The following is a 27,219-nucleotide window of genomic DNA, read 5'->3' as shown; positions in this document are numbered from 1 at the left end:
TGCAGGGGGTATAGGCACCATCGGCACCGTGCTCAGCATAACTGACTGGGGTGATGGCACTGTGCGGAGCGAAGCGCGCGTCCAGTGGCCCCGTGGTACTGTGAACAGCTATCGCCTTGGACACAAAGCGGACGTGGACCTGAAGTGCACCGAGCCCGCACTGGGAGGCAGCTTCTACAAAGACCACATGCCTCTCATCGGTATTGTTACATTCACCGCAGCTTTCAAACACCCAGAACTTAATTAGATCAACTTATTTTTCTGATGAACTGATGGATGACTGTGGTCCAATGTCTAGTGCACCCTCGATTGAGTCTAGGGGGATAAGCCTTTAAAAGAAAAACAGGAAGCTATATAGATAGAAGGGCTATCGTGGGGAGGGAAGGGAGGCTTGAAGGTGAAGGTGATGAAGCACGCAGTGAACAGAGGGAATTGAAATCTGAAAGGAAAGGCGAGCTGACCATTATAATTGCGGCTCTGGGAGGCATTAATGGTGCCTAGCATTTAAAGCATTTTTGTGAAATACCAGAATAGAAGCCATAGTTTACAGTGAGAGCTGTTATTGGGACTTCTAGGCGAAACAGGTCGTCCGACCCCACACCTTCAAATCCATGCACTCTGACAAAATGCACGCTGGGTTGGAAAGTGAAACTGAATCTACGCGGCTGCACTGTTTTATTGCCAAGATGGGAGGGTCCCCCTCCCATTGTCGTTGTACTTGTGGCTGTGCACTTAACAGAGGTCCACGGGCAAGAATGCATTATGAAATTCAGGCTTGAGAAGTGAGATTTGGTGACCAGTTGCCGGGCCAGTCATACCTGGGCATGGCTGTTCGTCAGGAGCCTGTCCAAATTAACTGGTGTGGTTGTAACAGTGTGCGAATTAACGGGCGTCCGACACCATAAACTTAGTCTTTGTGTGGGACCACGCCAGCAATTGGAATTATCAGGATTTCTGACTTTACGGGCATCGAATTAATGATGTTTTTCTGCATACTGAAATCATTGTTTAGAACTGCAGGCATATGCTAAGCATAATGTAGTTTGAGTCAACTGGATTTTGGCGGATCTTTTACACATTTTTGATAAGCACAGCAAGCCTCACTGGACAACCAGTAGTCTCATCTGCACTGCATGTCATTTGTATTTCTATGTCAATTTGTGTTCAGTCTTCCCGATAGTTGGGTATGAAGTGGTCAGTGCTGCGGCAAGGCTCCACATTTGTTTTATTTGCATTTTCTGTCATATTCTGTTTGTAAGTTATTGTTTTAGGGAGTTGTGTTCATTTATTTACCTTGGTGAACAGCATTAAGGTCGGAAGCAGGTAACGGATTAGATCTATTATGATGAAAGGAGGAGGTATTTATCGCAGAAATATCAGTGAGGACAATTAACAGTAACGCATGCACAGGTAAAAGAACTGTGGTGCAGCTAACCACTGGCGTTTGTTGCAGCGCCAGTTAAGGTGAGGCCCACCTCCGAGAGCGGGAGTCCAGAATTTTGTGAAGGAGACCGGGTCAGTGTCACTCTGGATGCTGAGTGCTTCAGGCTTCTCCAGGACGGACACGGAGGCTGGAACCCTCGGATGGAAGAGGTGCGCTTTTAAGTTTATTTTTCTGCAAGGAATACTGCATGCTGCTTTGCAGTCCTCATTTCCTGCGAAACGGACGGTTTAAACCAAGCTTCATGTTCTGTTGTGTTTTCTTTTCAGATAAGCGGCATATTGCAGGCATGGGCAAAAAAAAACTGCCAGATTTTTAACTTACCTTCTGCAAGGTTAAATGAATAACATAGTTATACCACACCAAAAAAAGGACAATAAAAATCAAGTGCACCTTGATGACATGTGGCTTTCACAATGACGGGAAACAAGCTGTTGATGGCGGGCTATATGCTATATAAACAGTGCGCTTGAGAAAAGTTTCTGGCTGAAGATGTTTCTGAGGTGGCATGCCTCCATGCTGAATATGTATTTCAACTTTGTTAAAGCTTATTTCGGGATCTATCGACTCATATCAGACAACTGTGGGCTTGCAGTGCAAAGTGCATTACATTAGGTTCTTTTTTGTATTCGTTGTACAGATTATTAACAAATTGGGCACCGTTCAGAACGTGGTTAAAGAAGGTGACGTGAGAGTCAGCTTTGGATCAAGCTTGAGATGGACCATCAACCCAGTGGCACTTATAAAGGTATTACATCGTCATTTCTATAGTTTTGTTGGGCAATCTGCTCACCATGCTAGGAATGAACTTAGTATACTACCTCAGATATACCGAACCTTAGTATGCTCCACTGCTGTGGTGGCTCAGAGGTTATGGTGCTCAGCTGCTAACCCAAAAGACATGGGTTCGATCCCGGCCACGAATATCTCATTTCAATGTAGGCGAAATGCTAGAGGCCCATGTACTGTGCGATGTCAGTTCACATTAAAGAACCTCAGGTGGTTGAAATTATCCAGAGCCCTCCACTGCGACGTCCTTCATAGCCTGAGTCACTTTGGGATGCTAAACCCCATGAAACAAAACCTTAGTATGCCACCTTGTGTAAACTTTCGTGTGTTAATCCTGCATAAACCAAACCTGAGTATGCCTCCTTGGGTATAGCGAACTTTCATGTCAGCTACTTCGGATGTAAAGAACTTAGTGTGCTGGCCTCGGATATAATGAATATAAGTGCACCATCATGGATATAATGAACTTCAGCGTGCCAATCTTGGATGTAACGAATATTTGGTTCGTAACGCATTCAAACAAATCACCGAGAATCATCTAAGAGTTTTTTTATTGCAGTATTAGGTGTGAGGTTCGCATTCGCATGGCAGCGTTGTCCCTGTCTGTACGGATTGGCAGCTGGCGGTTTCTTTCGGCCAGTGCTGTGGACGTCTGCAAATATAAACACTCCTACTTCAGTAGCGAATAAGTTATGTACTGCTTAGCTGCTTCCAGTAATTCTTGAAGAGCAGACGGATTAGCATTGAGGCAGCTAGGTGGCCATGCTATACGCCTGTTCTACATCTGACCAGTGCATCCGCGATGCCCTAGTACTGCATCTCTGTTCTGAAACCCAGTGCCGCTGGGTCGTGTTTCCCTGGAGGGACGTTTGGTTCTGGCATGCTTGCTTCTGGCACGCTTTATTCTGGCACACTTGACTCCGGCACGCTTGGTTCTGGCACGCTTGTTTCTAGCATATGCTTGGTTCTGGGATGCTTGGTAGAAGGCAGCACTGGTTTGTGGGCAGCAGAGAAAGGCAGGGCTGAAATAAAAAAAATCAAGAACTATAAAATATCTTCTATACATATATTAAAAAGAAAAATAAAAAGCGAAGAGATGAACAGCTTCAGAATGTGAAACCACGACCTCCTCGTCGCCATGGTAACTAATGAAGTCTAGCCCATTATTTTAACATGACAAATCCCACCGCAGATTCCTGCTTCTTGAATTCTTTCTGTCAAGCTTAGAAATTGCGGCTGCACCTATACACTTGCGCCTGAACATGTGCTGGATCTTCTTGTGGGCGTACAGAAAGTGCCACTTGTATTCTGAATCTTCATGTGCACTTTGATAAGCATCAGAAGGTCTTGTAATATCAATTCTCACAGCTCGAGCTTCGGGGTCTTAATCTTGTAGGACACTCAATTCTCGCTACGCATGGAGCTCTGGTGCAAAACTTTCACACGTCGCGTAAATTCACAGGCAGCCACGGAACAGTGATGCCTTATTTCACTTCCTAAAAAATATTTTGTGTATGTAAACTTGGGAAACACTGGTAGATCACCTGAAATGCAGTGCAATAAGAGTGTAAAAGTGAAAAAACAAACAAATAGTATGCAATTGATGCAGTGTTTTTTTCTTTTTTTTACACAGTGAAACTTAGAGAATTCGTGCCAAACTTGAGGAAGAGATTTTGATTGCGCTACCAGCTTTCAACAATATCCAGAATATATTTCAGGGAGGCCGTGCTACGGCCTGTGAGCCACGTGCGCGGCTGCTTGCAGGTCCAAGTGGGCCTCGCTACTCCCTGGCATCTGTACACCCCCCTCCCCTCACCTCCCATTTCTGCCAGCACAGCTTCTCTTATGTTCTAGAAGAGGGATGTTCTAGAAGAGGATATGTTCTAGAAGAGGAATCCGTGAAATGATGTGTTGCAAGAAAAAAAAAATTGTCCAGCTTATTTTTATATTGTGCCTTCTGACTAAAAAGATTATTTTTTTATGGCTCTCTGCATATGCCTGTCTGGCCGCCCCTTATAAGTGCTAGCAAGCAAAAAAAAAGGAGTATTTGTACAATAATAATAGAAGATATTGATATGATTGCATTTTATAGAAGGGCAGCAAGTCAATTACAAACGAAAATGCAATATACCGCCACATATGCAGGCATTCTTGCAATGTTGCAATGGCTTACTTCCTTTTCAGCTGCCTGTTTTTCTTCCGGGAGACATGGTTACCGTCATTGACGACCTACCAAGAATGAAGCAGCTGCAGGAGGGACACGGTGGCTACGTGGAGTCCATGAGAAGTGTAATTACTGGCTGTTCTTTGTGTTCGAGGCTTGTGGAGTCAAGTTATGCACATGCGGTGTAGTATAGGGCTGCAGTGGGAAATTAACAGGCCTCATTATCTTTATAAACCTTTTGAGCCACGTAATTACAGGTAGAGAACTCTCAGCTTTATGCGAGAGTGTATTAGACTTAAAGTGATATAAAATAAGAGTGGTAAAAATAGGTACATTTCAACTATCTAAGCAAAACATTTCCGAGTGCAACTTATCTGCTTTACCTTCCGCAATTAGTACTTCATTTCCCAGGAATAAAAGGTGTTTCAGATGCTTTAATGCACACATATCAATGGTCAGAATTATTCAGCAATGTGAAAAGTGGCATTAGCATTACTTATGCATCTCAGAGTACAGCAAAAAATGGGTCTGCATTTGATTCACGCTGCCTTGAAGCAACCAAGAAGGGCTCGACATGCACTTGAAATTACTAAATCCAGTCCCTTTCCCCTTCAGTTGAAAGGCACAGACAACGCCAGTGCACTACTGACATCGCATAGCCACTGAAACTGAAACCTTGCCGTATGCTTAGAATGTCATAAAGATTTGTGAATGTGAAACCGGTAAGTGTGGTTCATAACCCCAACTTCGGTCTTTAGATATGCTGACAGTATAAATAAATCCATATTTTTTGCAACAGAAAGGAAACAGGGCTGTTGCTGCACGCTTCCAACCATCCTTATGCTTGTGACAACAGTCATGACCCTTTCCTTTTGGGAGTGGGGTGCATGCATTTGTGACAAATTGACTGCATGCTGTTATCCTTCTCTCCTCAGTGCCCTGGACAAACTGGGGCTGTGCTGAAGGTCTTCCACTCCCATGACGTTAAGGTGCTCCTTTCCGGCACTGCCTGGACATTCAATCCTCTCTGCCTGACATTACTGGCGAGGCGTTCGGATGGTGACCTCAGTTGAGTCGACACCCCTTTTCATAGGCTATTCTTAATGCCCTTTTAAATGTTTGCAACACAGGGAGTGAAAACTAATCTTATTCCTTCTTGGAAGTTTGCGCCATTAACCAATGAGGGTTACTGAGACATGCATTAAGACGTGTGCCTCATTCACTGTACTGGTCGTCCTTGTGTTTTGTAAAAGTGGCATATGAAGTGATCTGCTTACAGAATAAGCGTGTTTATTGAGAACTCTTTGGCTGCAAAAAATTTACTCATGGCCTTGTATTTTGGATGTTAGCTAGAGCTGAACATTTCTGGAATTAGTAGCAAGATGTAACACCCCATATTAGAGAACATTCAACGAGTTTATCCTTTTTATGTGCCATACCAAAGGAGACGCACTAGAGTCTAAAAGAGGACCTTGACAAATATTTGATCTGGGTAAAGTCAGAAAAGGCTACTGCACTTACATCCCTTCAGCACTGCCACATGATGATGCGTGCAATAGCTCTTGACGCATGATCGCCAGCATCATCTTATCAGTCTTGTACCATGCTTCTTTTATGAAATTTCGGTGCTGCTGCTGTATGGTTCCTGTCGTGCTTTTCAGGCACAAGACTGAGAGCACTTGCAACTGACACCGGCATCTCTGAACAGCTGTCTGAGTGCCTTATACAGATGTTGTCACGTTCCATGCGAGACATGGCTCTAGGTAGCAGCATGACCAGTAGCGCAGTGAGTAAAGTTCTCAAGTTTTCTAATTGCGAAAAAAAAAATATGTGGGACTAGATAAGGAGTGTTAAATTCACACAGCTTTTTGTTTTGAGAGAGGATGCTTTCGTCTTGCACAAAGGTTGTGGTTTGTGGTTTGTGGTGTTTAACGTCCCAAAGCGACTAAGGCTATGAGAGACGCCGTAGTGGAGGGCTCCGGAAATTTCGACCACCTGGGGTTCTTTTACGTGCACTGACATCGCACAGTACACGGGCCTCTAGAATTTCTTCTCCAAAGAAATTCTAGCTGCCGCGGCCGGGATCGAACCCGCGTCTTTTGGGTCAGCAGCCGAGCACCATAACCGCTGAGCCACCGCGGCGTCTTGCACAAAGCTCATACTTCTTTGTAATTTTTCGGAACTGTAAAGCAGCAGTTAATGTGCTCAGTGGACAAATGCTGCATTACATTGTTGTTGTTTTTGGATGTAGTCCTGCCGGAAAGAGATCTCTTAGATATCTACACACTTTCTGTTTACTTCAACAATATCTCAGAAGTGCAACAAGGGTGAGTCAATAATATCTAATTGACGAAGCCTTGTATCTTCTCACATGCTTTCGTCTCTAGCTTAACTTTTCATATGCTTGCGCTCATTTCTTGCAATTTTTTTTCGTCCTCTTGCAGCCATCGAAATATTCAGCTGGACAGAAGGTGAAGATAGAGAGTGATAAGAACAGAGTGAAGCGGCTGCAGCTAGGCCATGGAGGATACGTACCCACTATGGATGGCGTAAGAATGTCGTGTTGGTTATTTGCATGAAATAACATGTTTCCAGCACAAAGCTTCCATATGTACACTGTTAATACTATGGCCACAAATGTGGCACTTTTCTCAATCTCAGAACTTGTTGACTGAAGTGGCTGTGATACAGGCACAAAATGTACTCACCTTGATAACTCCCCAAAATTGACATGCCGTCTGTTTTGAAAAGCTACCCAGAAAAAAGAAAATGTACGTTATCGATGACCAATACATAGATGAGATCCTTACTTGCCTGATTTGGAACTGCGGTTAATTTGAGGTAAAAATTAGGTCCTGTCAAAATCACCTGTATTCCATTTAAAGAAAATGCCCACTAATTCGAACATATGAGAGAACATGGCGGCTAATTCGCTCTGGCTGTGCAGCCACAGCTTGCTTCTGTGGAAGGTAGAAGCGTGATGGGTCAACTGCTGCTCGGCAGCGAGCGGTCATGCGCTCCTAACTTTAGTAAGTGATCATGTGACGGCCATTATTGCCAGTGGTCATCTGTCGTCGGGAAGCGCCAGATGAATTCGTGTTATATCCTCGCTGCCTTCAGCTTGCACCATGCACATTGCCTTGTCTACCTTCATTGTAAGTCGTTGCCCTGTAAACTGCTGTGACGTTCGTTGCTCCGCTAGTGCTGTTTACTGTACGTCTGTTGAGGTAGGGGACCGGTTTATTTTGTTGACCAAGGCGAAGAGGCAGCCAGGTGGCATCGATGTGATGTCTATGCACCCCGGAGGTAGCTGTACAGGACTGCCACTTGCTCTCAGTGTTTTGAGCGGCTGCACATGAGTGAAAAAGCCAAGTATGTATTAGAAACGTCAGTGCAGTTATCCATGACACGTAATGCATCTGCCCCTCATTCTGAAAGGCATCCCTTCGAACTCTGAGTTATATACGAACAAAATTTTGATACCTATAGCTTCAAATTAAAAGAACCGAAATAGAGCTGTAATGACAAATATATTAGCTCTACTGTCAGATTGTCAATGACAGGATAAAGTTTTGGTAGTTTGTACAGTAGTTTTGCTTCAGAACTGGGCTAGACATTTGATGCGAAGCAGGGAAAGGAAGCACGAGTTGAAAGCACAGATATTTTGATTACGACAAATATTAGTGTGCCTGAGTACTAACCCGTGTTGTAAACAAGAAAAGTCACTATAGTCAGATACGACTCAAGAACAATCCTGCTTTTCCCCATCAGAAGACCTCCTTCCAGCCAATGGCGTCGGCTGATTCTCATGAGGCTGCTAGTGTGACAATGCAGGGAGTGGCAAACGAAAGAAAAGTGCCCACCTTGCTTTGCCATGATGCTCCCTGCATTGTGACGCTAGCAGGTTCATAAGAATCGGCGGACACCACTGGCTAGAACGGGTCCTTTGACGGGGAAAAGCCGCTACGTTCTTGACTTGTATCCGACTATAACGCATTACCTTTTCCTCCGACTTGCGCAGTACCTTGGGAAAGTAGGCACCGTTACTAAAGTGGACCGGGATGGCGATGTCCACATCAAATTCAGTGATGGAAAATCCTGGTGCTACAACCCTGCATGTGTGAAGGCTGTTGACAGCTCGGAAGGCAGTTCAGATGGTAAGTCCATGCTTTCTTCATATTTAAGCATGTCTATGTGATGAGAAGCACGTGTTTGATTACATTGTGCCTAGACCTGTAGCTATAAGTGCTGCAAAAACTACATTTACTAGCTATCATGTTCTTTGAGTTAGTGCCTTGTAGGGTTTAATTGGAGGATAAATGTTTTCCCCGCTTATTAGTGGATGACAGTTCGGACCGCTGGCACTACCCCATGGTCGGGAGCGCTACCGAGTGCATGCTAACCACGGCGAGTTGTGCTATTCATTGGGAACAAAGAAATAACACAAGCTGACTCAAAGAGGCATTTATTGCTTCTACCATAATAGCGATGTATAGAAACAAATAAAGCTAAGGAATCGAGGATGTCCAACTCACCAGCAGGGCGAGTGAGTGTGTGCCCACACAAGGACCAGGAAGAAGCTCTGAGGCAGGTTGAAACGAGTTCGCGAGATGTGTTCCCATGAGGCAGTGGCACAGGCACCCTCCCGTGATAGTTACTACAACTAGGGAGTGTGCAGCATTATGCAAAAACAAACCAAAGGGGCAATGAGACGAGTCCCCACAGTCTAGACCGAAACTGTCTGGAGGTTTGCCATGACCGAAGAAGTGTGACTGTTTTTGCTGGCTAGCAAAACAGCGCTATATGTGCGCAAATGCCTTACAGAGCCATTGTTTGAGCTCTTATCTGTGTCTTGTGTTTTCGAAATTCTTCGCCCTTTACCATTACCTGTCTGTGCTTGTGAAGCCTCCGAGTTGCAATTGTAACTTACTCACTGGGTTAGTGGGCACCTAAAATACGCGGTGGCGTTCACCTACAAATTCAGGTAGTTATATGCATCTTTCCTTTTCTCAAAACCAGCGGAAGGTTCAGACTCCCTTTATTTTGAGGAAAGGAAAGGCACATAACTGACTCCCCTGGGTCAGTGGACACCTCAGCTGGGCTTTGAGGTATGTGGCAGTGGTGTCCACCTGCATAAAATCGCTTTTGTACAATATTTTGTTCTTAGCAGTGCTAAACTGCCAGTGATTTTTGTAGCGTGAGCTACACTGGCCGTGGATGAGCAGTTTCGCGTGAGAGTGGCTGAGCCAGGAGTGAGTGATGTCACAGCTGCGCAGCTGGTGCGCTGGAGCCACCGCTGCCGCCGCGCGCTTGCTCCGCGCAGCTGCGCGGGGGAGACCCGCCAGCTGTGCATTCCAGAACCGAGACATCATAGACCTGGCAGACACGCCAGTGCCGGTGCGCGTTCCAGAGCATAGCAGGTGCGCCGTGCGATGGAGCGGCGCTCACGCTACACATAACCTGGCATAGCCAAGCTAAGCTACTGCCTAATTTTTTTTGAAGAGATTTAAAGCGGAATGACAAGCTCGATGCAGTATGATTGCAGTAGACACACTTAAGTATATATGAAAGACTGGTGAAACTATATCTTTGTAGATGGAAGCGATCCACTTCGGTGAATAAACGAGCCTGGAAGAGTGGAGGAATCAGGGACATGAAACACGTCTCTGTGACTCATGAAGGCAGTTATCACTGCCTGTGTCATTGTGCTGTAAGGGCACACAGATATTGAACATTACCAAATGTTCATGTGCCCACCTTATCTTGGAATAATCACGATACCTGCATATGCAGGGTATTCATTTTCTTCATTTTTGTTCTCGTTATATCATAGAAAGCGACTCAGATTCTGATGTAGAGATATCAGACGGACTGGACCATATGATCCGGCAGTTACTTGGCATAGAGTCCAATGGGGTGAGTTTGGTGGTGAAATCTTTGAAGTATATTTTTTGGGGCATTTTTATGGGACAACAAAGTTCTTAAAGGACACATCATAATTTAAGACTGCGATGTGTTTGGCAAAAGCGGAATGCTGGAGGAGCCGTTGATGACCTGTACAGCTTGGAAACTTAATATATATACATTTCGCTTTTCCTTTAGGATATCATTCTTTAGTCATGTTTTTCTTGCATTGCCTTTATATGAAACTTTAAGCATAGGCAAGACAACAGTGCAAAATATTTTTGCTCATTTTGTCATGAGTGGAGCAAAGTGCTGACTCGAACAGTGCAATCAGTTGAACTTCAGGGTGGGAAACTTGTCTACCATTCTTGCCTATTTCGCGCATGAATTTTTTCTTTAAGTAAAGTGCAATGAATATAAAGAATGCCACTTCATTAAGTCAGGCTTTGGCACTTTGAAGCTTAGCTCTTTATCCCGTAGTCTTGAAATATGCTTCGGACGTCTATGATTTGCCCAGAGGAGGCAATATCAAAGAGCACCAAGCAAGTTTTGATTCACAAAGCACTTCGTGAATTCCCTTGGTTCAGGGCAGTGGAAGCACTGGAGAAAAAGAGAAGCTGAAAACGACGCCTCTGCATGCTGCCTGCTTTGCGGGCAACGAGGCCGTGGTCAGAATGATGGCAGCGGCTGGAGCTGACCTTGAGGAAGAAGACAAGGATGGGGACAAGGCACTTCACTACGCTGCTTACGGGTGGGCGTTCTTTTTTTCTGGATGGTTTGGCTGCAGTTACTATGAAACAATAAAACAAAAGCAAAGCGCGAGTGCTTCTGCATGCGCATACATAGTGATGTACAGACACTAAGATATGAGACATTAAGAGATAAGCCTCCGCCCGCACGACTGCTGTACCGCAGGATGAGTTAAAGAAGGCAATCATAAAATATAATAAAAGCATAGGATTGTGCAAAAGTTGTTTTGGCTGTGAAAAAAAGTAATATAAAAGTGAAAGGGAATGAGTTAAGTTGGGAAGGAAAGGAACAAATAGGAAGGTATGGAGAATGCACCACCAGCGCTCCCAGCCGAAGGAGCAGGCCAGGGTACAGTGCCAGGGTATCATGGGTGCTTATTGAGTTATTTCACTCTTTTTATTTCTTCTTTTTTTGCCTCTTATTTTATCCTCTTGCTTGTATTCTTTTCTTCTCTTCCGTTTTGAAGATTGTTTCCCGGTTGCGTCTTCTTGGTCGCTGAAGATTGTGTCAGTCGTAGTCCTTCTGGATATAGTTCTATCTGTTGTGTTGTGGCTGTTGCTGCTAAATGGTTTTGGAGGTAGCTGACTTTGCCACTTGATATATATATATATATATATATATATATATATATATATATATATATATATATATATATACAGTCCAGCCCGCTTATAACGGCCCCACTTAAAATGAACTTTCGCTTAAAACGAACGAGACCTGCGCGACCGCCAAAATATACATTATTTCAATGGCACAAAATCGCATGTATAACGAACGTCCTTCAGCGCTGCCGATCGGGTACAGCGAACGGACGGCGTAAACCCGGCGCCCCGATGCGAGATAACGATGGGCTCCGACCCCTTTGCACGCGCATGGCACGCGGTCTAGCTGTTTTCGCAATCCTCCTCGCAAGCGAGCTACTCTTTGCCCGCCGTCGTCACGTGTGCGGGCAGGCCTCCTTTCCCGCCCCTCTCGGTTTCGGCGGCCGCGCAGACCGCGCGCACGGGACACAGACAGAATGGAGAGTGGAGACGGGACGTCGGAGACAGTCGGACGCGACACCAGCAGCACCGTATTCACTACACACGCGGCTCCTCCTCCGCCTCGCCGCAGCTTTTTACTTCGAAATATCCAGGCTTAACCTTAACTAAGCCACAACAAATTTTTTTTAAAGTGAAAGCCTTTAATGGCTCATGCTCGCGATGTCCGTCCGTGCTCGCGGCGTCCGTTCATGCTCGCGGTGTCCGTCCTTGCACTGGAATCGTGCCAACTGGGGCCTCACGCACGCCATGAAAGGGGAGTCATGTGCTGGCGGAAAACACAGCAATGTGCACGTTACAGTACTTCTGTGCGCTAATATGAATGGCAGCGACTGGCGCATGCCTTTAGTAATCGGAAAATCAAAGAAGCTATGTTCCTTTCGGAGCTATGTACCCGTGCGCTACAGGCACAATGCTAAGTCCTGGATGACACGCGATTTATTCGCAGAGTTTGTGTTTTGACCGCCAACTTTTTTTTTTAGTCTGTGGTCCACTTACTACGAACTTCAGGATATAACGAACGGATGCCGCGTGACGCTCAGGTTCGTTATAAGCGGGCGCGACTGTATATATATATATATATATATATATATATATAGTTGGATTCTTCCTGGGTCCTTGATTAGAAACAATTTGGTCGCTTGATTCTTACTTGCTGCTGTGTTGTCATGTGATTCGACTTCATTCCAAGTGACATGACTGGCTAGTTTGGCCATGAAGTTTAGTTTTTAATTTATTGCTCAGTAGTATAAATGGCTGGTTAGCCATTTAGAGGTTATCCGGGGCTATTTTGAATCTTAGTAACTTTTTTTGGAGGACTCCAATTGTGTAAGTAGAATTGTTCATTGCGACAATAGCATGTGTTGCCGCGCTGCTTTACGAGCGACACCTTCATGGCTGGTGACACGTGGGCGCAGGCGATTGCTGCCGACAACAATGCCACAGCTTCGCCGTCACTGAGGCTGTTGAGCTTTTGGCAAAGTCTGCACGTGCAGGGGACATGTCTCACTCGAAGGATGCGTTGTAAAACGCAAGTTCAAAGGTCACAGTCTTCCTCACTCGCTATGGCTACCAGAATTACATCCTGACTCTGCTACTAACTCATTATTGGGCAGTTTTCTCACCTACCAAATCTGTATTACTACGATAGCATTAGAGGTCACTAGAATTAAGTCTACGTCTGTCTGTCTGTTTCCTGAAAAAGCAGGCGGCCCACTGCGTTGTAGGCAACTAGCTGCCCACCATTGCAGGTGGTGATGAAATTAATTCAAATACCGTATTTACTCGGGTAATTAGCACATTAAAAAAAAAATTAGCACTTCAGAAGCGGGTGAGCAAATTACGGGGAGATTTCGGGAACACTTTTTAAAAAACTCCACAAAGGTCATAATGCGCAATATATACCGCATATACGTCGACCTCGTCAACCCCGGAATTCACATACTTTGTGGTGCAAAAAAAAAAGTTTATAACAAACATTCGAAGCATCCCCTCCCCCCCCCCCCCCCCACTCCCGCCGCGCCTCGCGGCATAGGATAGCCTGATGGCTGGTGCGCAGCTCAAAGAAATAAACGCGCAACGATACTGTCAGACAGCCTACAGTCAGAGGCAAATGGAGAAACAAGGTGATAAAACGGCGCCCTCGCGCGCGGCCCTGCTGACTAGCGAGAAACCGAACAGCAAACGTTATGGATAGTTTCGGATTTCGGCGCACGCTGGAGCTAGTTAACGGAAGTTTGCTTTTGCAACTGTTATTCCGGAAAATCGACCTCCAGCGCGAGCCAGGAGGGTGCAATTCGATCTTTTTTTAACAAAAACCAATTTACAAATGAATTTAACTAGTTTTTGTTTGTGTTACTCATGGAGCGCCATGTAGCCTGCTTGGAATGAGCAGGCGGGTACTACCTACGGCATGGGTGAAACCTGTATGCATCGACCCTTCAATTTCGAATGGTTGTTTCTGTAAATAAAGTTCATGTCAATTCATGTCAATTGCCAGACAACATAAATCAGGCCTACCAAAGCCTCAAAGGGCTTGAGTGGCAGCGCCTGGCAGACAGCGAACATTGGCAAAACAAAGGAAAATAGAGACGTTGCAATGAACTTTGCAAAAAAAAGAAAAAGGTCACCAAACATAGTGAAACAAATATATAACTATTACAACATCAAGAGAGATTACAGTAATTTGAAATTAATACAGTAAATAGATGAAATAACTACGGGGCAGGAAGCAACGCGGAGACATACCACAAAGTTTTTTTGTTTTTTTTCGAGTTTACGCGGAAATATACTGTATGTATTGCTTGTTATGACCTTTGAGCGAATGGATGAAGTGCGGCAGTTGCTGCAGTTATTTCTTTCCATTAAATCTTTAGCTCCTTCACATGCTGTTCAAAAACACTCCCCCATTGGGGAAGGATAAATCAAATCGACATGGCAAGTGCACAATTGCAAACATGTCGACAGTGCTTTCGGAGAAAATCAAAGACACACAACGAAGCATGAAGCGAAGGGCCTTGGAAATTTAAGCCTAAGCCAATAAATCATGAATGTGGCCAGCATTCTTGTTGTTTACATTTCAGAGATCTGAAGTCTTATTTTTCCATTCAATATTGTTTAAAATAAATCAAACCATTTGCAAGTGGTTTATGTAGCAAGTGGAGCCAGTTGCAAGTGGAACCAGTTGCAAATGGGACCACTTCAAAGTGGTTTATGGAACAGGTATTATTTTCAAGTGGAACAACTTTAAAGTGGTCCACTCGCATGTGGCACCTGTTCCATAAACCACTTTGGAGTGGGCCCACTTTGAATTTTCACCTGGGCTCTTATTATGAAGGCCATTCGTCGAGAGGCTGAGAGGTTCCGAAAGATAGAATAGAAGATGAACAGCCTCGCTAAGAGCTTCTTCATGGGAGTTCATAAAGAGCAACGTGGATCTCACAAGCCCCACTGGTGGCTGTGTTTGAAAAAGCCGCCTGCCAGGGCAGTGGCGCATCACTCAACCACTGCACTACTGTGTCAGGAGCGGTATGAGGGTTCCTTATAGTCTATGAATCTAGGAAAGAGGAGTACTTGTGCGGAAGGGATTTCTGTCACTATTGTATTGTACTCTTAATAAGGTTAAGCGTTGTCCCAGTTTTTCTTGGTAAGAATGGCACATTCGTCATTGCATAGCACTAGTCTATCGGTTTAGCCCTGCTCAGTGTGCCCCTTCAATAGGAATGCCTCTTTTCATGCAGTTTATTTGTATGTAATGGATTCATACTGTCTTCATGTATCAACCTGTGTTGGTGTTTGGTTTTCTTTTTTCCCTTATCCCAGCGACAAGCCTGAGATTATAGAGCTGCTGCTCAACTCTGGGGCCAATATAAATTCGACAAACAAGCGCAAGGCTACCGTCCTGCACACTGCAGTAAACAAGGAGTTTGTTAACAGCGTGCGCACCCTGGTGACGAAGTATGGAGAACGCTTGAATGTGAATGCACAGGTAAGCATCACCCTTTTATACATTTCTTCTCAGAAGCTCCCAGATTTCCTGCCTTTTTCTGGAAGGAAACGGTGTAGTGCAAGCTAAACTAGCAGCTCCACCAACTTCTGCCCCCTCCCTTTGCTTCCCATCCCATGAGAGGTCCAAGACCTGCCTAGATGACATGACCACAAGAGGTATATTGGGAGCATCCAATTAACACCTGCTATGTGTTCAATGAAAGTCACATTGTATGCTTTGCAGAGGAATTCCTTTGGTCATTTTAGTTCATTTACTTGTCGCGATGTCACGCCTCTTACGGGAAGCGATGGCTTACATAGTAGTGCGAGCAGCTTACCGGATGGTAAATGCTCCACTATAAAGTGGTGCTTCGATTTCGCTAGGAAAAAGAGAGCATAAAATTTTGAGCACTTGTGATGTATCGCTAGTTATGAGGTGCTGTGCTCTTTCTCTTTCATTCTCTCACAAAATGAGTGGGCTAAGCAGGTGTGAAGTTTAGACAATGGGAAGGAATAGGGAGGAATGGAGAGGGCTTGATTTGCTGAAACCAACTCATCTCAGTGGCAATCAAATAAGCATTGGCCTTGGGCTTGGTCGGTTTGTACAGCATTTTCAGTTACCAGCAGGAGAAGGGTGACGCTGAACACTCATGTTGAACACTGATGCGGAGCACTGATTCGGTTCATCCCCACTACGTACACTTGTCGTTATCATTTTACTGTGATTAAGAGCAATAAGTCTAGGAATTATTGTCTCAGAGTTTGCCTATGAGATTTTTCTGTTTGGGATACTTAGGTTTGTACAGTCCACATTTATTTTTTTCAAGCACATTGCGCTCATGCGGTACTCACCTATGGGGCAGAAATGTGGAGGCTAACAAAGAGGGTTCAGCTTAAGTTAAGAACAACGCAGCAAGCTATGGAAAGAAAAATGATAGGTGTAATGTTAAGAGATGGGAAGCGGACGGAGTGGGTGAAAGAACAAACGCGGGTTAATGACATCCTAGCCGAAATCAAGAGGAAGAAGTGGGCTTGGGCAGAGCATGTAATGCGAAGGCAAGATAACCTCTGGTCCTTAAGGGTAACGGAGTGGATTCCAAGAGAAGGCAAACGTAGCAGGGGGAGGCAGAAAGTTAGGTGGGCGGATGAGATTAAGAAATTTGCTGGAATACGGTGGCCGCAACTGGTGAAGGACAGGGTTAAATGGAGAGACATAGAGGCCTTTGCCCTGCAGTGGGCATAGTCAGGTTGATGATGATGATGATGGTTCTTCCAGTCTGATGTGGTAATGGTGCTGCACCAACAAGGCACGCTGTTAACCTCATAGCCATAGCAGATTCTGCCAACGTCAAAAGAGCATGAACATTTCCTCATCTTGGCAGCTAACCAAAGGTTCATTTTTTCTTTCTTTCAGGACAGTGATGGGGATACCCCTCTCCACGATGCTGTTACAAAGAACAGCCTGGAGGTCATCGACCTGCTTGTTAACGCTCCTGCCGTAGACTTCACAATTAGGAATAAGCGTGGACACAGCGCTCTTCATCACGCTGCCATGAAAGGGAACAACTTGTGAGTGTTAACTTCCAATCTTTTGGGAGATTTTCGTCCTGGGAGCCTCTCCGCTTGTATGCTTTTCTGCACTGCCGCAGCTGCTTTTACTGAAAACTGTCTCATCTGTACGTGCTGTTACAGCACTCATGCTATAAGGAATGACATTGGGAAGGGATCCAGATTAATTTAGATCGCCTGATTTTTTTTGACAGGCTTGAATATATGTTCCTACATGGGTAATTATGCGCTGCCCCTCCATGTGTTCGTCATACCCAATCAAATTTATCGGTCCATCTGCCGCTCTGAGCCAAAACAACGTTGCTGCATTGCTGCTGGGGATGACATAGCTAACTGGCATTACAGGCTTCCCTCTGTGATGAAGGCAAAATGTCATTACACTCGCACGAGCGTAGCAAAATATGTTTTTAATGACAAAATAAAGCTCCCTGTTCAGCAAAAAGATTTTTGTCATTAACATTCTACTGATTCCACGTAGTTAGCCCAAAAAAATCTCTACAAACTTGTGCTCATCGCCTTCACCTGGTTCATTGAACTCCTTCCTTTGCATGGCTGAATGTGCGCACCCCAGCAGTACGAAAGAGGAAACCTTAATTTCACAGAACCAGTAATTTTGTTGTGCTCGAGTGCACTCATATTTCAAGGTTTTCAAGGTATAAGATGTCGTAGGTTTGAACAAGCATTGTACAAGACCCTTGTATTCCCGCTCATGGAAGACACTGAGAGCTGCAGATTCCAGCTGTGTGATGCATCTGAACATAGTCGAATCGCTTTGAGCTTTTGCACTATTCAAAGGCGGGGGGGTTTAGGGGTTTTAGTAGAAACAAATATGAGTGCACTCGAGCACAACAAAATTACTGGTTCTGTGAAATTAAGGTTTCCTCTTTCGTACTGCTGGGGTGCGCACATTCAGCCATGCAAAGGAAGGAGTTCAATGAACCAGGTGAAGGCGATGAGCACAAGTTTGTAGAGATTTTTTTGGGCTAACTACGTGGAATCAGTAGAATGTGTATCACAAAAATTTTTGCTTAACAGGGAGCTTTATTTTGTCATTAAAAACATATTTTGCTACGCTCGTGCGAGTGTAATGACATTTTGCCTTGATCACAGAGGGAAGCCTGTAATACTTGAAGTGGTCTGGAACACTCAGCGAGAGCATTTTTTTGAGCTGTGAACAATATGAGACGTGGCTATTAGATTTATGAGTGTGTTTTTAGTGTTGCCAGTTCAGCATCTCGCCTTACCTAATATACCACATGTGTTTCGCTATTGCAGTGTTGTCATTTTTCCTACTTGATGCATCTTTCTTTACGAAGTTTGTCTTCTTTTTCCCCTGAAGTGCGGTAGAGCGGATTATCTCAAAGAATCCGGACATTGTTGACATGAAAGACAAACAAGGCTTTACTTCCCTGCATTTGGCTGCTCTTTCAAACAACTATGCCGTTGCTAAGACGTTACTGATGCAGGTAAGACGGCTTCATTCGGCATGCCCAATGCATATTCTGATAACGTGCGGACAAATCAGCGTACAGAAATCGACCATTTACACTAAGAGTTAAAATGCAAGAACATTATAAATTCCAAACATTTGGGCGATCCAGTCAATGCTCAGGGCTCCTGCACTTGCTAATGCCATTTGGCAGCACGTGGTATGGGTCGCCATGTGCATGATCGTCAGTTTCGTTGGAAAATGTGGCACATCAGGCAACCGCTATAAATATTTTGTTTGTTTGAAAAAAAAAGAGAAGGTAGTGATATGATGCCTAAACATCGCTTCATGATCCTGACTGGGAAACTTACTTTTTGGTGAAAAAAAAGCACCAAGATAGAAAGAAGGGAAACAGGTTAAAGCCCATTGACATGATACAAAATTTATTGAAACTGACCTCCCAGTCAAAAAAAACCATTGGAACCAATTGGACATTCCAGTTGGAACTAAATGGACATTCCCATTGCTTCCAATTGGATTTCTCAATTGGAACCAATTGGTTCCAGTTGTGTTTTTAGCCCCCGAACAATTGGATCCAACTGGACTAGCCAATTGGACCCATTAGGCCAGGCAGTTATTTGACCCAGAAAATATTCACAAAATATCTTACGTTCATTCAGAAAGGTAGCTAAATGTTTGAATAATATGCTCTAGGATCTTGGATGAATATCTCTACAACTTAACACATTGTAATGTGCAAAAGGAAAACTGATTTATGAGGATTGCGGGGAGACACTCTGCCTAGTGCCAATCAACATTTTTCTACGGAATCGAAATTAACATGCTTTTATGGAAATCAAAGCCAACAGACACACATGCATCACACACAAGCAACACTGCACATTCAGGCACTAGTAGCATACATTAGCTCAATAAGTACATCCAGAGAACACACTTCTGCTCCAACTTATATACCCAATTTATTGGGCTCTCATGCTGGGGCTGGTGGTGCTTCCCAATGAGCGCAGATATTTAATTTAATTTCAGCTCCAGTGGTGGTGTAGGTGACGAGTACAATTTATTAGGCTAAGCTGCTGATAGCTCTTATTGTAAGTACCATATTAGTTCTACCTTTTTCGTCAAACATGCAAACATTCATTGGATAAATTGGGTGCAGTTTGGCGGACCAATTGGATGCATTGGGTAAGACCAATTGGGCTCACCAATTGGAAACCAATTGGATAGTCCATTTGGACCATCCAATTGGAACACCATTCCAATTGGAACCAATTGGAAACCCAAATGGTCCAAATGGATAGCCCATTTGGACCATCCAATTGGAACACCATTCCAATTGGAACCAATTGGAAACCCAAATGGTCCAATTGAATAGTCCATTTAGACCTTCCAATTATAACACCATTCCAATTGGAACCAATTGGAAACTGAACTCATCCAATTGGAACCAATTGGAACCCATTGGAAATCCAATTGGCTCCAATGGTTTTTTTTTACTGGGCTCACTTAAATGCACGTATATATTCTGCACACAGCATAACAAAGAAAGGTGTGACATAGAATCACTGTTAGCTAAGTAAAACAAGAGGGAAGGGCATGATTTACTTCATGCCCTTTTAAGTTTGACTTCATTTACTACATGTTCTCAACGTGATGTCATCACACTAACAAGACTTGGAGAGTTTTATGATCTTCACGTGCAACTGCTGCCTATACTTTCAGGGTCGTTGCAGCATTGATCTCAAGACGAATAAAGAGCAGACGGCTCTTTGGATGGCCGTGGTCAAAGGGCACTGCGACATTGCCGAGCTGCTTGTCGGCGCCGGCGCTAACATCAATGTACCGGACGAGGATGGTGACACCCCCATGCACATCAGCTTGATGAAACGATCTGACATGCAGGTCCAGTCTGCAAGTCCATCTACAGCCCCCGAAATAGTTGCGGTAGGTTGCAGTTGCAGTGTGTGTCAACAAGACCTATTATTAACTTTGCCAGTGCATTACCATTGCGTAATATTGCTCCTGGTGGAGGGGTGATGATGAGGTTTCTTCTCATGTTCAATGTAGGGTTTCGCAGCTCGCGTAGTGTTTCAGCGTTCTCTGTTGACATTGAATCTGGCTAATAACAGCCGTCAGTCGACATGGAATGGTCATATGTCCTCCGCAGAGTTCTGAATAACGTGCTGCTTGTTCCGCTAATGCTCTGCAATTGCAGATGGCCTGAAGCCCCTTACTGTCCTAACTACCAGGAAATGGGGCTAGATAAAGTACACACTCAATACGCATGTAACGCAACCATTATCTTCCCCGACCTGCCATACCCTCATACTTCCTTCCCGAGCGGTTTCATTGCAGTCAGTGCATCAGCAAAATACCCTAGCAGAACTGGTTCTTCTTTTTAAGAGATCCTATTATTATCCTCCAGTAAAGCTGAGTTTTTTTTTTTTAAGGTGGAAGCCTTACTTGCCCCATTACAAGAAAAGCTGGTGGCTTGTGTTAGTATGTTAGTGTGTACTCACATATGGTACAGATAATCCCAGCGATGGCAAGGAAAATAGGGCGAGGTCATCAAGTGGCTGTAGGAGGGTGCTGCACAAGAAGCCGAGCACCACCACTTCAGACAATTATGTGCACATTGTTGTTGCGATTGCGACTGAGAGAAGGATGAAAAGGAAATTGCACGGGCCTGCCAACTGGCTCAAGCCGAGCCACCACCGCTGCCACGTGCAGATAGAGGAGAGTTAGAAGATAAGAGGAAAGAGTGAAAGAAAAAAAAAGAAAAGAAAAGACGCGCGCTGGTCACCACCTCCTATGCACATTCTTCATCTATATATACCTCCTACTGGCCAACCTTAATGTGGCGCCAGTTTTCTCTACTACATTCGTACCAAATTGTGAGAAACCGTGTGTTGTACAGCTTTTCGGGTGGTCATATGATTTCTCATTGTACATAGTTTACATGTGCTAGTCAAGTTGGAAGCTAGCTTGCAACAGGGATTCAAACGGACCACATATGTGCCTTGAGTTGTATGCCTTCCTAGACTCTTTACCTCTTTCCTTAAGGTGGGGTTGAGATGCCCACTGAGAGACAGTTACTGTGCCATTTGCTTTCCTTAAAAACCAATTTTTATATTTAAATTGATAACCAACCATTCCTTGTACTACGCCATTGTGGGTAGTGTCATACGATTTCTCGTTGAATAAAACATATGTCTCTTAGTCAGGTTGGAGGATAGCTTGTGACAGATATTTGAACCAAATGTTTGTGTATTTCACTGCAATCTTTGTGGCTTAAGCATTTGTGGAATCAGCATTCGGAGGCGCGTATTTGGTTTATTTCTCAGGGCACAACTTGCTTCCATCCGAATGCTCACGTTGACACACTAATGCTTTTGCCTTCACAGCACGCAAGCATTATAAACAGCCCTCTGAACTTTTTTTTTTTTCAAAATGAGCCAAATCAAGAAACTGAAACTGATTCAAAGTATGCTGTAATGGAATGGTCATGCATAGATCATACTTTTGTGAAAGCTATGAGAACGAAAGTTGCCCAGCAGCGTCTAGAAAACCTGCCCACAAATCCTATCGCGAATTAAAATGAGCGAGAGCTTGCTGATGTACGGAACAAGCCAAATCCATTCGTGAGAGCCTTCTTTGCCAACTCCAGCCTCATAGGTCAGACTGTTTGGAGTGTGGTTTTGTTTATTATTTCCCCAGGACTATGTTCTCATCGAGTGCAAAAGATATGTAGCGATTGGCGGATTATCCAAACCCAAAAGACCCAAACCCAATGATGAGATCATTGGCCCTAATACCAATGAAGCAAGGATGCGCCTTTGCTACAATGAACGGTAGAGCATTTAGTTAATCTAGCTGGCAGTGGATTTCACAATTTATTTCTAGTGAAATAGCAGAGGCAGATAGGAAATGACAATACTAGCCGTTGTTTTATCGATTTGCATTCTGTAGCACTGCATGCTTGTTAGGACCTGGCAACGGTGCCCCTCACCTTGCTTCCCCCGCCTGTGTCGCCTAGATGCATTGCTATATGGCGTCATACTCACACGATAAGACAGTTGTTAGTAAGGAAGGACACCTAATCTTTGCTCCCTATTTGTGGGCACTACGTGCTAGGCGGCCAGCGTAACTTGGCTGATACATTAATGACGGTGCATTCCAGGAGCTGATTGTGATGACTTGCCAAACTCAAGAAGGAGCGGGTTCAGGGCCCTTGTAGTTTTATTCTGCAGTAACACGGAGTTTTATTCAGTTTTATTCTGCCTTGCACGTCTGAGCAGGAGTTCTGCTGCAACTCCTTTTGCCTGTGTTGCGCAGATTGTGAGCCAGCTTTTGGAGACGACTCAGTCAGGGGTCGACAGCAGCCTGGCTATGGCCTGCTTTTTGGCCAATAGAGGAGCAGACCTTCACAGGAAGAACAAGAAAGGAATAACTCCATTGCAGATGGCCAACAGCGCTACTGTGGTGGAACAACTCTTGATCTGGAGGACCAAGAAGCGGTAGCTCTTTTTTCATTTCAGCTGTATTGTTTGTTTCACTGCTATGATCTGCCAGCTGGCATTGTACTGCACACACAAACTGCAACGAGTTTGATATTGTTGCTGTTGAAAAGATCGAAGCACCAACAACTATGTCTCGATTAAGTTAAAAGTAAGGAATCTTTCTTAGTACTTTCCTCGTAATAAGATTGTAGTTGTAATGGGAATGCGTTCAAGATTATGAATATTTAAGGTCAGCGGATAGTTCAAACTATAATGCATTTGCCTAAAGCTACTAAGGTTTCCTCTGATTCAGCATTGTCATGGCAAAGCTCAATATTTTTCATTGAGAAGGTGATACGTGGTGCCATCACGCTGAATTTTCGAATTGATTTTCCTTTTGCTCCTATGGTAATTTACTGTGCTATGAACTGGCAGACGTTTGGTTAATTCTCAGTGATTATATGTTCTCCACCAATGGAAGGAGGCTTAGTGCTTTAAAAAGCCATTTTCCATCTCAGCTACTATTTCAACCTGAGCTGCAGCCTAGTGGGTACGGTCAAATGTGTATTGTTTCCCTGCTTCTCTGGAGCTCTGAAAAATCTGGGAATCATTGCAAGCACATTTTACTGTAACAGTAAATAAAAGCAAGCGAATTTAATTCTATTGCAATTGGCATTAAAACACCTTCAAGCGTTTGTTGGCGCTCGTAGTAGTGTAACCAACAGACATAAGCGTACATTGGAGCTAACAGAGGGCTCTATTTTTCCTCTGTGCTTCATGGATGTAAGGATTTTCTCCATATAAAACATTTCCCGGCACAAAGCCAAAAGTTCAAAATGCAGCTGAAGATATTGCAATCATGTTTTGGAACGAAATAATCTTATCCTAAAGTCTTTACAAAATGGGAGACACAATTTGGACTGCCGGTCTCTGGAGGACCGTATACGAAACGTGACGGCCACACGGATTGTTGCAGTAGATAGCATGCCACAACTCTTTGCATGGAAATGATTAAGAATAATGAAAGTAACGCGGTTTTGTAAATTAAGCCTGTCTACGCCCATATTCCCATCAAACCTGAGCGAAATAACTCTCAGCGAATCAAGGCATATTTTTGAAGTCTCGGTGTTCACTTAAAAGATCTTAAAAAGTGGAAGTGACACCTTCTCTTGCGTATGCATGTGCTGGAAGGCATTCAAATCAAAATTACAATGTTATGGTAAAGCGTAAATAACTTGTCATTTACTATTGTGGCCACAAGTTAGAGCATGTATTTAGCTAGAACACCCACATGGGAGGCTGCTCAAAGCTCTAATTTTGCTGTGCAGTTTTTTTGACGAAGCAACTCCATCTGAGTGCGGTGGGTATTCAGTGGTTTCACACTGCATCTGGAATGCAGGAGGAGCATCCCTTAGAAACCGTTAAGAAAACAACTGCACAGTTATAATATATGCGTAGTATGAGGAGGATATAGAACGTTGGCAGAAGAATCAGTGCTGAATGCTTAAAAGATGCCATGATTGTGTAAATATTGGCAGCCTTCACTGCTTAGTTTCGTGATAGTGATGACAGAGGCAAAACGCAAGAAGCCCATGTACTGTGGAGTGTCAGTGCACATTGCAGAAACCCAGGTCTTCGAAATTTATCTGGAGCCCTCCACTACAGCTTCTCTTTCTCTCTACCCTCTTTCACCCCTTCCTTCCTCCCTTCCCAGCATGCTTGAGGTGTGCACCAATAAGTGAGACACTTACTATGGCATTACTTTGCTCGAAACGAAAATAGGGAATTTAAAAAAGACTGGCACTTCTGTGGTCAGAGATGCACTCTTTGTGAGAAATGGATTGCTTAAGGTGGCAGCGGCGTATGCCTTCAGATGTTTCCCTGCTAAAAAACGCGATTTGCATTGACCCGTCCCGGTCAAAAAGAATGACAGAACCGTGCCAGGAATACGACAAAATATTTTGGCATTTTGTCGTTGTGACAGACTTCTTTGTTGTTTAGTTGCACTTTCCTGTAGTGCTGTAGTTCTTCTGTAGTATTTTTCTGTAGTCTGTAATTGTGTAGTGCTTTTCTGTAGTAACTACGCAAAATTCTGTTTTACTACAAGTTCCGAGTCAAGAACATTACATAACGTTTTCCTGCTAAAAAAGGCACATTGCACTGACCCATCTTGGTCGAAAAGAATGACTGAACTGTGTAAGAAATACAACAAAATGTTTTGTAATTTTTACGTAGTGACAGACTTTTCTGCTGGTTAGTATTACTTTTCTGTAGTCTGTAAATGTGTAGTGCTTTTCTCTAGTAACTACGCAAAATTCTGTTTTACTACAAGTTCATGGGCAAGAACATTACATAAAATTTAATGTTGTGCCGACAGAAAATTTTCTGTTGTGTTTTTAGACTGGGACATGATGACCGCGGGATTATTGCTCGGCGGCGTTTGAAAACAAGCGGTTCAAATGATAAAAGCAGTACAGTGACTAGTGACATGTTGCTTCTATCAAGCAAGTGTCATAGCTCGTTCTCTAGAGCGTATGGCTCAGTGTGCATATATGCCCGAACATAGTCCCAGCTGAGATCAGCTGGCTCTCCAGTGTTTGTCAATTGATACCAGCTGTAGATCTCCATTTGGTGCTAGATTACTACCAGCTAGGACCAAAAATCTCCACCCTGGAAGCCAGCTTGCAACACTTGGTCCCAATTGGGACCAGGGGAAAACAGTTGGCACCAGCTAAAACCAGCTGTAGAAGAACTGCAGATTGGGCTAGTTGGTGTAGATTCATAATGATGATTGAATAGCGCAACACCAATAGCTGGTGTGTTGGTGTGGGGTGTGGTGTGTGGTGTGTGGGGTGTGGTGTGTGGGGTGTGGGGTGTGGGGTGTGGTGTGTGGTGTGTGGTGTGTGGTGTGTGGTGTGTGGTGTGTCTTGTCTCTTTCTTGGTCTGTGTGTGTTTGCGCTATTGAACCATCATTATAAAACCAGCTGTAATTTTTTGCTTTTTATACCCGCAGAGAGACAACTACTAGGGCCACTTCCACGGCTGCAACCGGCTCTGGAGATGGAAGTGGCACCTGCAAAATCTGCTGCGAGGCTGCCGCCGATGTGTGGTTTGAGCCATGCGGCCATCGTTTGTATTGTTCAGAGTGCTGTCGGCGCATGAAGTGCTGCCTCACATGTGGTGTGCCTATCACCGGGAAAGTCACGAGCGGTGAGCATCCTTTTATATTTTGATATTCACTGCTGTCTCTTCTTTTGGGGCGCAACTGGCACTTGCATAAACACCTCGTAGTCATATCGGGTACGCTTTGTCAGGCCTTCATCCGCCCACGAAGTTCATATGAATAGCAGTGGATGGAATGAGGCGAGTGCCAGGGCAGTGCTGTTAAGCTGATTGCTGGAGGTTTACTTTCAGTTGGCTCTAAGCTTTTGGAGCTGATCAATTTAAATGCTGACTACACCACAGAGTTGGGTAACGGGGCAGCATTTTTAGCAGCAAAGAAAACCTGCCGCATGCTCGATTCATTGTGGTAGTTGCAGTACTCAGTATAATGGCGGGCATGGACAACGCATTTGGTGTCAGCTGTGCTGATTTGCCTTGAGAAGGTACACTGAATGTGAGCACTTACCACTGCCAGTCAGTGTGGCATGCGGTACCCGTGATCCGCAACAAAACACGCAATGTTTACAAAATCTGCTTGTACATGCATTCATTCAACAATTTGCCCTCACTCAAATGCTAACTCACTAACTTACTCTCACTGCCCTACTAACTCGTGCTCAATCATTCACTAACTCAGTCATTCCCTTGTGCACTCATTGACTACCTACTTGCTTGTTTTGGTTTTCGTAGCCGAGAGGGAAGGCTCAAGTGCGGATGCAGAACGGCAGCGTGCCCAGAAAGAGCTCGAGGCACGCTTGCAGGAGCTCGAGGACGCCCACAGCTGCAACATCTGCATGGAACGGCACCGCAACGTTATCTTCCTGTGCGGCCATGGTGCCTGCGAAGACTGCTCTGCCGACCTGGACGCCTGCCACATGTGCCGCGAAACGATCACCAAGAGGATCAAGCTCTATTAGATCGCTCATTTGTATACGTTTAAAAATATATCTTGTTCTTCTATCTTTGAA

The 27,219-nt window shown here is 44.4% G+C and overlaps 1 protein-coding gene across 1 annotated transcript; it reads left to right on the top strand.

Annotated features, from left to right (window-relative positions):
• Nucleotides 1-54: 54 nt before the first annotated feature.
• LOC149364250 (E3 ubiquitin-protein ligase MIB2-like) lies at nt 55-27,219 on the top strand. Its single transcript, XM_089574197.1, has 17 exons — nt 55-200; nt 1,454-1,593; nt 2,082-2,189; nt 4,415-4,519; nt 5,330-5,462; nt 6,056-6,180; nt 6,839-6,943; nt 8,416-8,551; nt 10,228-10,310; nt 10,886-11,049; nt 15,410-15,575; nt 16,989-17,143; nt 18,483-18,609; nt 20,313-20,534; nt 22,926-23,107; nt 26,103-26,299; nt 26,942-27,219. Exons 1-17 carry the CDS (start codon nt 188-190, stop codon nt 27,166-27,168), a joined length of 2,388 nt encoding a protein of 795 aa, XP_089430323.1. The 5' UTR covers nt 55-187; the 3' UTR covers nt 27,169-27,219.

This window comes from Amblyomma mixtum, chromosome 2 (assembly GCF_055824585.1).
Source record: "Amblyomma mixtum isolate Tamu chromosome 2, ASM5582458v1, whole genome shotgun sequence".
NCBI classification, from domain to species: Eukaryota; Metazoa; Arthropoda; class Arachnida; order Ixodida; family Ixodidae; genus Amblyomma; species Amblyomma mixtum.
Note: the sequence above shows the minus strand (reverse complement) of the source record. Positions and strands in the feature narration are given on the sequence as shown.